Raw genomic sequence first — 10,593 nt, forward strand, 5'->3', positions numbered from 1 at the left:
TGTCACACGGGCCAATCATGTCATACAGGGTAAAATGAGAATTATTCAACAAAGGGTGTTAATTGTTTCGGTTTAAACGGTGCAGATCGGTTTGGTTCATATTTATTTGACTAAAACCATAACTGCACCATTTACTAAACGGTTCCACTTTCTGAAACCGTGATTGTTTAGTAAACGGTTTCAGTTTTCAAGGTTTCTAAACTTTGTCGGTCTCACAGTTTTAAACAGTTTTGATTTCGGTTTATTCCATACGGTTTATAAAACGATTCACAATCGATTTGTTGTAACTTGCAACCATCTCTAAACTGAAGATCATAAGCTTATCCAAAAATAATTGGCAACCATAAATAAGAAATTCTATATTGACGATGGTATGTCTTAATTTGATAATCTAGTACTATTTCTTTGCATTGCCATTCTCAAACATATAGAACTAATATCATACAACATCCGAATCCAGCCTTCTACAGCATAAAATATTAAAATGACAGGTGGTTCAGCCAAAACACCCCATTTGTGATAACATAATAACAAAGTAACATATATGGATTACAAGTTCATGATCTAAAGCCTAAACTTGAACTGAATTGCAATAAATCATACCAAAAAAGGATGGACACTTAATTTTATTTTATACAGATTACTGCCCCAACTTTATTTAGTTGTTATACAGATTAATTGGATCGGTTTAAACGGTTTAAACGGTTTCAATTCGGTTTGAAACCAACGGGTTTTGCAGTTAAAATTGACCCAACCCGTTTAGCTAATCGACTTAAAACTTGAAACCATAACCGCACCATTTACTAAATGGTTTTGCGGTTTCAGTGTAACGGATCAATTCAATTTTGGTAAACAGTTTCGGTTGCAAATTCACATCCTTATATTCAACTTTCATCGAAAAAAGTGAATAAGTAAGAGGAATCAAATTTAGAATCACATGCTTTTTGAATGAAGATCCCTTACTAATTCCGCTACCCCTTGGGTTTTTTTCTTCCTTGGTACTGACAACCATAGTGGTTTGTTTATTTTCCATCTATTGTCGCTAGAGGAAGGAACTTACAGTACTTTCATATTATTGGATTAAAGTGGCAATTAAAAAAACATAATATCGGATAATGTTTTCAGTGGGGGACTGTGGCCCTTGTGTCCATACACATTTTGGGAGGGGAGATGATCAGTCTCCCCCCCCCCCCCAATAAAAATAGAATGAATCTTTTGTGGATGCTTCTTTGCACGTTTTGTTTCGTTGAACCTCTCGTCATACAAGAACAGCACTGCTCCCACAGGAAACACTTTCCTTTTTGCTGGAAAATTTTAGAGGTGAAAATGAAATTCAATCTTCCTAAAAATATTGAGAAGGGAAGTGGGGGAGAGAATGCGTTTTACTCTCAAGGATTAAAAATTGGAATTCGAATAGAAATTGATCGAGTCCTATCCCAATTTCTATCATTTCAAAACGAGTGATCCATACATAGTTTTCTAGGGTTCAAGCAATCCGAAATGAAATCGGATCAAAATAGATTAAAACCCTAATTTCACTCTTTCCATCCCTCGAATGCGGACGTGGTTTCCTGTTGATATCTTTTAGTAACAATTAACTAATTAAAATCTTGTTCCGTGGACAATGAAGGTTAATTATTAATTATAAGCCTGATTTAACTTTTATTTTATGTTTAATTAATTTTAAAAGTAAAGATTGGCATTGTCAACCCTTTTGACTTTCTACATTTCTTGTCGATATGAACAATTAAAAGAAGTCGTAGGGTGAAAAAATGGCTCTTCGCTCCTCTTACTAAAATCAAATAGATGAGATCATGAGATATGGAGAAGACCACGAGATGTTCAAAAGTCCAAAAAGTGACTCAAAATATTTTAAGGTCTTAGGTAGAGACCAGAGGAAAGTGCTGTTGATGGGAAAAATAGGTAGGATTTCCATAGTCCAACTCCCACCCGTGTTAAGCATAATTGTATTAAAAAAACGAAAATTTCAATGGGTTTAATTTTTCAAAATAGCCCCACCTTCATAAGTTTACTAAGACAATGCAAATATCAGTATGAACAGAGTTTGTCAAGTGATAAAGTAGAAGTTTGAAAATTCACAATAGTAGTAAGATGATAAATATGGATGGACGTACATGGAGAGGCAAGAGAATACACTAGACAGTGTTTGTTAGGACTTAAAAACCCAAAATCGAGATCCGGATTGATTTTAGCCGATTGGAAATGATAAAGAATGATGAAAAATTGGCCAAAACATGATTTAACCCTAGATTCCTTACAAGGATCGCCCTTGATTGATTCCAATCTTGATTCTTGAAATGGTGGTATTTGATTGAATTAATTTCTGAAATTTAACACATTCCTATTTCAAATTATATATTATTTATTAAACAGTTAGAATTATCATATCTTCATTTCACATGGCACAGCAAGGATGAATCTTTTGATCAACCTAGTACATCACAATAAGTTTGTACTTTCATTTTTATTTTTTCTATTTCTTGGATCCAAAAGTATTGCTTTCTAAGGTTTTGGTATATAATTTAAATGGAAGAGGATTCCCTCCGATGACCTAAGCATAAACTCGGGGTGAAGGACGATTCCTCATATCGAATCTTCAAATAAAGAGAATGTTGGAGGAGAGAGAGGGAGTGAGTGAACACCACTTTTATATGTCTTAGTACACGAATTCCATTTAAAAAAAAAAAAATAGGTGTCATGGGAATGTTTTTCTCTCCATTCCCAATTTAAAATATATGAGAATGGTTTTCGTACAATGTCTGATCCACTAAATATGAAAGCCTATTGTAAAAATCAGGTATCATACGAAAATGATTATTAAACAACAGACTTCAAGAAAACTAATGATATGCCCAAACCTCTCTATAAAATATAAAACTTAGAAAGGGCTTGACCATGCGAATGCTTTCCCTTTGTATTTATATATTTTGTGGGTAGAGTTTTCCCTTGTTTACCAAGGTTTGAATGTTTGATCGATTCTTAATTAACTGGGACAAGTTGTCATTAAACTAACACCAATCCGTCAGATAATTTTTTTTTTTTCCTTCGGGTCTTGTTATTTGTCGCATTAAACTACAGAACAGGACTGGCAATGGCACCATCAATGGCTTTTCAGTGAAGCTTAGAGATTAGCTAATAAAGATAAGTCAATTTACTTAAAATGTGGAAGAAGAACCTATGGGTTGTTCTCTTATTTTGGTCCAACGAACGAATCTTGTAACCCAAGGCGTAGAACAGTCTGCGGGGTTTGTCAATTATAGTGAAAAGTGAAAGAAGAACCTAGGCTTGTTCTCTTATCTTGGTCCAAAACGAATCACGTAACGTAAAAGAAGCTGTGGGGCCTTTCAGGTTAGGTTATTATCAGAGGTCGACCGCCATGGATTTAGCTCCCCCATGTCCAAGAATATGATCATACTGGACAGTGCACACTATGTGTTTGAGACTTTGACTGAAAGGTGTTTAGTATCAGAAATAGTTGACAAATAAGGGTTTTACTTATGTGGGTAATGATGATAACTAGTGGGAGAAAAAAAGCTGAGATTTTAGGGAGACGACGATTATGCACAAAAAGCTTCATGTTAGGTAAAGGTGAGTCATGGACTCAGGCAACTAACACTCAAAAATGGGAACGAAAAGGCACCTCTTTTCTCTCTTTTCACCCAATCTAGCAGTACTTGATGATATAATTATAGCAGACTACTTTGAAAAGGAAGGAAGAGTCTCTATGGGTGTCAATCTGTCTGGTTCGGTCTAGTTTTAAATTGGATTGATTCAGTTCAATTTTGGTTGGGTAATTAGTCAAATCGAAACCAAATCATTAAGGTGAAATTCAAGTTTCAATAAGTTTGGTTCATCTTTCTATTAGGTTTCTTTAACGGGTTTTTATTAGACTCTTATCAGGCCATTATTGGCTCGATTTCACTCATATACATAAACATTAGGCTGTGTTTGGTAGCAAAGAGAAGAAAAGAAAAAAGAACAAAAAATTCTTTTTAACACTTGGCATGTCATGAGTCAAGAGAAGATTCCTTTTTGAACTTCAAAATTCATCTAGGAAATGGTGAAATTTTCTTTTACTGCAAAAAAAAAAAAAAAAAAAAAAAATAAAAAAAAAAAAATGAAACAAAGAAAATAACAAAAAAAATTTTTTTTAATGTAGCCAATATACAACTTTTTTTTTATTATTTTATTCATCGATTCTTTCTGCTTCTCTAGAGCTTTTTTTTTTGTTTCATATCTTCTCTTGACCACCAAACACAGCGTTGGATCAATTGGTCATTATTGACATTGATATCAATATGAATTAATCGTATTGAACCATTTTACCCTTGGTCAATACTAATACTCTTGACTAGTATTGATACTATATCAGTATATTGACACATGACAACCGAGACAACCGATATCAAATCGATACTTAAATCATGATTAAAACTAATGAAAGTAGTGATTTTTTTACAGTTTTTCGGGTCAATCAGGTCGATTTCCAGCTTGGTTGGTCCATTCGATTTGGTCTGACTGGTTGGTTTTTGTCTGTCCTGTTCCAGTTGAATTTACACCCAAAATTAGGCCAACAAAGTTTTTCCTTTTCCAACCAAAGACCAAGTTTCCTGGACTCCCACAATCCACCCATAAAATATAAAAGGTCTCTAGTCTTCAAGATTTTTCAAACCGTTGGTTTAAATTTACGCGTTCAAACTTCAAATACAGTATCCATCTCCTTCTGTCTACCTTCACTTTCCTTGAACACAACAACGTTCCTCCTCCGCCAACTTTGCCTAGTCAAAAGACCCAACCCACATCATCCCTATCCCATCTCTCATCTCCCATCTCTTTTATTCTCACCTCTTTAAATTCCCTATATCACACTAGTTTAGCATCTCAGTAGCTGCACTGCACTGCACTGCACTGCACTGCACCTCTTCATTTAGAATCACAGAACATCTTCTTTCCCTGAACCCACAACCATTAAATCCCTTAATTCATCACCAATTGTCTTCAAGAACTCTCTCTCTCTCCCACAATGAAACATCATCCTCGTCTTCTCTTGGCTTTCAATTCCATTACCATCCTCTTCTTTTTCCTCCTCCTCTCCTATTCCATGGCCGTTGGTTGCTCAAGGCCTCTTAATGACCATCCTTGTTCTCCTTCTTTCTTTCATGGCTTCACCGTCAGAAGAGCATATGCTGGTCCAAGCCATGGTGGAGCTGGTCATTAACCCAGATGCAGCTACTTCACTCTCCTGCAACATATACACTAAGAAGACATTCTTTTAAACCCTTATATAATCTTTCCAAGATTTTGAGAGAAGATCACAGGCAAGAAGGCGTTAGTGCTGCTGCTGCTGTAACTGTTGTTCTTCAGATTAGGTGCGAGAAAGTAGCATATATGTCATACAGAAATTACAGTTAGTTCCTTTTCTTTCTCTGTAATCGGTCCTCTATGTATTAGCATCAATGAGATTTGAATAATTGATATATTCTTTATTTTTTTATTTTTTTTCTTGTCTCTTTAATTCCTGGATGGGCCTTAATTCCAATTTTTTTTTTTTAAGTTCCATTCAAAGTTTCGGAAGGGCTTCTTCCCTGAGAAGAATTGTTTATGATTGTGATTGTCTAGTTCTATGTCCTCTTTATTCGGTCTAAGAGAGTCTTGATTAGGAGATCTTTGTCCTTCACTGCAGGGAGTGGGGCCTCTCTCATCGTTTTTAAAATTCTTTGATGGTAGAGAGACCTACGACGCGCAAGGCAGAAGCTAGAACAGGATAAGAAGAAAAAGAAGAAACAGAGTAGTATTGAAAAACACAATACAAATTAAATAAGTTGCAGTAAGGTATTTGATTGAAGAAATGCCCATGAAACATGGAGAATTTGGAAATTGGAATATGGAATATTGATAAAATGGATTTCATTTTCTTATTTTTTTGGGTAGCAAAGACCGAAGATCCAGCACTGTTGCTTTTCCTTGGTAGATCGAATTAAAAAAAGATCAAATTAAACACTCTCTCTGACTCGATAGTAACTGAAATACAAGAGAGAGAGCCATCCTAGCAACACCAGTGGGGGGCAAGTTTTAGTTTAGAGAGAGACAGTCGGCCGACAAACTCTGCAGTTGTTTTCAATTCCATAAACTCTGGCTAAAACTATGGAACTGGTTATTTGTTGTCTTTAAGGAGGAATTTGGATCCCAACTCTCTTCAGGTGGGTGTCAAGCGGTCAGCCCGCTCGGTTTCGATCCAGCCATGTTTTGACGTAGGGAAAAGATCGTCTCCCACACCAACGAGCATCCAACGATCAGTTCAAGGGCTGGGATTGTTTAGGTGCACATCCCCAAGTGTTGGGATGCATGACCAAGCCATCCCAACCCTTGGATCCGGATCGTTGGACGCTTGTTGGAGCGTCCGTCATTGGAGACGATCCAGGTCCTTTGAGGTATCGGTCTTGGATTGGCCATATTGGCCAATGTGGATTTTATCGGCAGAGGTTCGGTCCTATATCGATGGATTAGTACATACCAAGGGTAAAACTGTAATAGAAAAACTGATTACTGAGGAAAACCAGGGGCAAAACCATCAGATCAATATCATATGGGTTTCTAGGGGGATCAATCCTTGATCCAATACCATGCGCTTAAACCATGGGTCTGACATAATAGGTCTCCATCAATTTAAGGTCTCACACCGCTAAGATAATCAGATCACATAGACCATGCATGGTTTCTAAGGTGATCAATCCCCGATCAAATTCCATGTACTTAAACCATGGATTTGGCGTAATAGGTCTCCATCAATTTAAGGTTTGACACCGATTTGGTAATCAGATCTCATAGACCATGCATGGTCATGCTTCCATTCGGTTGGTCTGATGATGTCAGGCCAGCATTTGACACCCCCATTTCATCGGATGCCCTCAAAGACCATAGTTATAGTATAGATATTGGTGACTATATCAGTCTCGATCAGTACCAAAATGATACCAATTTAGATTGGGTGGAATCAGCAAATTTTGCTGGTCTGAATCATCTGATCCACTTTTTAGCCGATTCATATTGATATTGGGCTCCGGTGATACCAATATGTATTGGCCCATATGCGATACAATATTGATATTTAGAACCATGCAAAAGATAAATCAGAGCAGAATTTTTAATCTTAGAACTATGAGCATACATGGGACGGCTAAGTTATACATAGGATCCATATTCTACTGGACCGGCCCAGACCATCTAGAGATTGGGTCACTATGCTCAATGTTTTAATGGGCTCGTTGTATGTGCTTAGGGGCCTAATATGAAGTTAATCAGTTGGCGGGGCCGAAATTGAAATGCTTGCTATGTTTATGGGCACTTTATGGGAGAAGGTTTTCTACACGGTTGGAAGTGTGATTCCTTTGCCCAAAAATAAAGGGTGGGACTCCTCTCTCCTTGGTAATCACCACTTTATATGGGATCCCACGGTCCATAAGGTATCAGATTATGAGCCAATTGTGCATAAATTGCTTTGGCTTGTAGTCCAATACCATTTGAGTGGTGAGATCCCATGTGGGGTGGTAACTCCTCTTTTCACATAGGAATCTCATTTGGACTCTATGTCAGCTTATTTGCAGTCATAACTTTGTGAGCATGTTGCCAACAGCCCCATGCTCAGGTGGCTTGTGGCATCACATTGCAAGGGTGGTTCCAGGTTCGAGTTTTGTAGGACACTCACCTTTTGAGGATCCTTCCCCTTTTGCTCTCCTCCTTTAGTTGAAGCCTCCCCCTCCCCTCTAGTTGTTACCCAAGGTGGCATTACCATATCTTCTATCTTTGACCAACTTTGTGTGCATATCCTCCTTTACGCCAAAAACAAACTTCACCACATATCAAATTAGATTTTCTTTTTGGGAGAGGGTTCCTTAAATGGCGGTCTGGCCTCTGCACCTACACATGGACCAATAAGAGCACTGATTGAACCACCAATAGGAATAGAATTTCAGCCTTTCAAGAGAGGTGAGGCTGTCATTTTACATGGAATTTCAGCCTTTCATGAGAGGTGAGACTATCGTTTTACTCCCCTTGTGCTTGGGTGTAAAGACACACTACCTTTTAGGTTTCTTTTTCTTTTTCTTTTTCTTTCCTATAATTATATATTTAGATATACCAAAATACAATGCAACACGTCGTAGGTCATAAAACAAGACTTATGGCCAATCCCCACCCCCCCTCCCCCTAGTTCTCTATTCATACAAGGCCTTATCCATTTAGGAGACATATTAAATTCAATTTTGAGGTTTTATGGTTTTAAGTGACCGAGATATATGATTCAAGATAGAAAAGATGACTAGATATCGTTATGAATATTGGGTTTTGTCTTATATTCCTAAGTTATTGTTGTTGTGATGTTCTTCTCTTTTTTATCATTTTTTTCTTTTCAATCCAGTTGTTACTTGATTTGTACATTTATCCATTTTTTAGGGTGTTTATATATTTTCTATGTATGAAAAATCTAAGTGACAAAGAGAAATCACATAGTAACGTGAAAATGGTCTAATGTGTTTTTCTGATTTCATGAAAATTTTATGATTTCTCTCACATGCCTAAATACCCCGCATGATTCATATGAATGGTCCCAATGAGATAAAAAAGAATCGAAATAAAACATTTGCTTTTGAAGCGAAGTCCCCTTTGCCAACTCTGTTATCCTGTTACCCCGCTGGGATTGACTAGGTATCAAATTGACCTGTGTCGATGCAGATCCGTGACCGGCACCTCAAACCATGTTCTCATCTCTTTCAGGACTAGACAAGAGATCAGAGACTCAGTCTCACAATCCTGACCTCATGCCTATTTGCGATTGCGTTTGCGCTTGCGCTTGTGCGTGGAGGTGTGACTTCTTCCATCAGTCCTCACCTATTGCGTTTGCGTGTGGGGGTATGTGGGCATGTGGGCATGTGATGTAGGGTGTAGCTTCTTCTATCCACGCATGATAATACCGTTCCCGGTCGGGAATTTGGGAGCTTAGATCGTCGCTCTCTCCCTCTCTTCTTATTCTTCTTCGTCTTCGTCTTCATTTCTTCCTCCTTCAGATACAGAGAAAGCGGAAGAGGAAGAGATGAAGCGAGAACTTGACCCCAAAGAAAATCCTGCAGTGGACGCAGAGAAGAAGAAGAAGATGAAGGGAGACTTGGAAGAGGAGCAGCAGCGGGAGGAGACGGGCTTCGTGCATCTGAATGGGGATCTTCTGTTTGAGGTCCTCAAGCACGTCGACGCACGCTCACTGGCCAAGGCTGCCTGCGTTAACAAACAGTGGAACCAGACTGCACGGGACGAGAGGTTATGGGAGATGATCTGTACTCGTCACTGGGCCAACACTGGCGGCGGTCCTCAACGGCTCCGCTCTGTCCTTCTCTCTCTCGGTGGTTTCCGTGGACTCCACTCTCAATGCCTTTTGCCCCTCCTTAAACCCCCTTCGTTACCTTCATCATCTTCATCTTCTTCTTCTTCGTCCTTGTCTCTTCCCCTCTCTCTCCTTTCCATTCGTCATTTCGAGAAGATGAATGCCAATCACACAGGAGGACGATGAACTTAACTGCTATTATTGAATAAACCCCCCCCCACCCCCCAAATCAGCTCCAGTCTTCCTCCCCTGCAATCAAAATTTAATTTATCTGATTAGATTTGTACAAAAAATTCTAAATTTCATAAGATGATGTTCGTAGTTCCCTCTTTATTTCTTTTTTGTAACTTCCAAGGATCTATGGAAGTATGATGTTGTATATATGAATCAAGTTTCTTTCTTTTGAGATTATCATCGATTCATGAACCATTCTTGATTTTTTTTGGGTTTAAATTTTCTGAAAGTTCATGTTAGATAATTAGGGATTGAATGCGAGATGGGAGAGTTTCGGGATCTGCCGCGACTTGCCAACCATTTATGGTTGTTTTCTCTTACCCGGTACTGTTTCTGCTTGCGGCCATTCCTCAAACTAATAGGTTATTGGGGGGTTTTACAAATTGCAGAGGGTCCCTCTCCCTCCATTTTTTTTTTGTTGGCTTCTCGCGTTTGTTAATTTAACCATAAACCAAAACCCAAATTGCAATTTCAGAATGGGATGGGGATATTATAATGGGCTTTTTGTCATTTCACATTTCATTTAAGCAACTAAGACTGAGAAGTGAGATTATGCTGATCTTGGTGAGGTAAAGGAGCGGCTGTAATCATATTCTCCATTGATAGTGCGAAGTAAATCTCATCTCACCATGGATATAGGTAATCTTGTTGAATTACAGAAATTGTATTATTATTTCGTGTAATTTGTTTATTTGTAATTTTCATTCGTTTTTTATTTTAGTATAGGTATTCATTTTTATGGTTCTTAGTGAAAGATATAAAAAAAAATGAAAGGAATTCAGATTTAAAAATTTAATGAAATCACAAGAGGAAAAAGTGTTTCCATAATTTATGGTTTTGGGGAAATTTTTTATTTAGAAAACTTGTAAATCTTGTTCCAAGATGTGATAATATTGATTTTTTACTATTTTATTGATTAGATGATCAAACAAGGGCTGATTTTTTATTAAAAAAAAAAAAAAAAA

At 37.6% G+C, this 10,593-nt stretch overlaps 1 protein-coding gene across 1 annotated transcript; it reads left to right on the forward strand.

Annotated features, from left to right (window-relative positions):
• The first annotated feature begins 8,716 nt into the window (after window positions 1–8,716).
• Window positions 8,717–9,823, forward strand: LOC122069355 (F-box protein GID2-like). The gene has a single exon (XM_042633346.1). It carries the CDS (start codon window positions 9,110–9,112, stop codon window positions 9,578–9,580), a length of 471 nt encoding a protein of 156 aa, XP_042489280.1. The 5' UTR covers window positions 8,717–9,109; the 3' UTR covers window positions 9,581–9,823.
• The last annotated feature ends 770 nt before the right edge of the window (window positions 9,824–10,593 follow it).

The sequence above is a fragment of the Macadamia integrifolia genome, unplaced genomic scaffold, assembly GCF_013358625.1.
Source record: "Macadamia integrifolia cultivar HAES 741 unplaced genomic scaffold, SCU_Mint_v3 scaffold595, whole genome shotgun sequence".
Taxonomy (NCBI): Eukaryota; Viridiplantae; Streptophyta; class Magnoliopsida; order Proteales; family Proteaceae; genus Macadamia; species Macadamia integrifolia.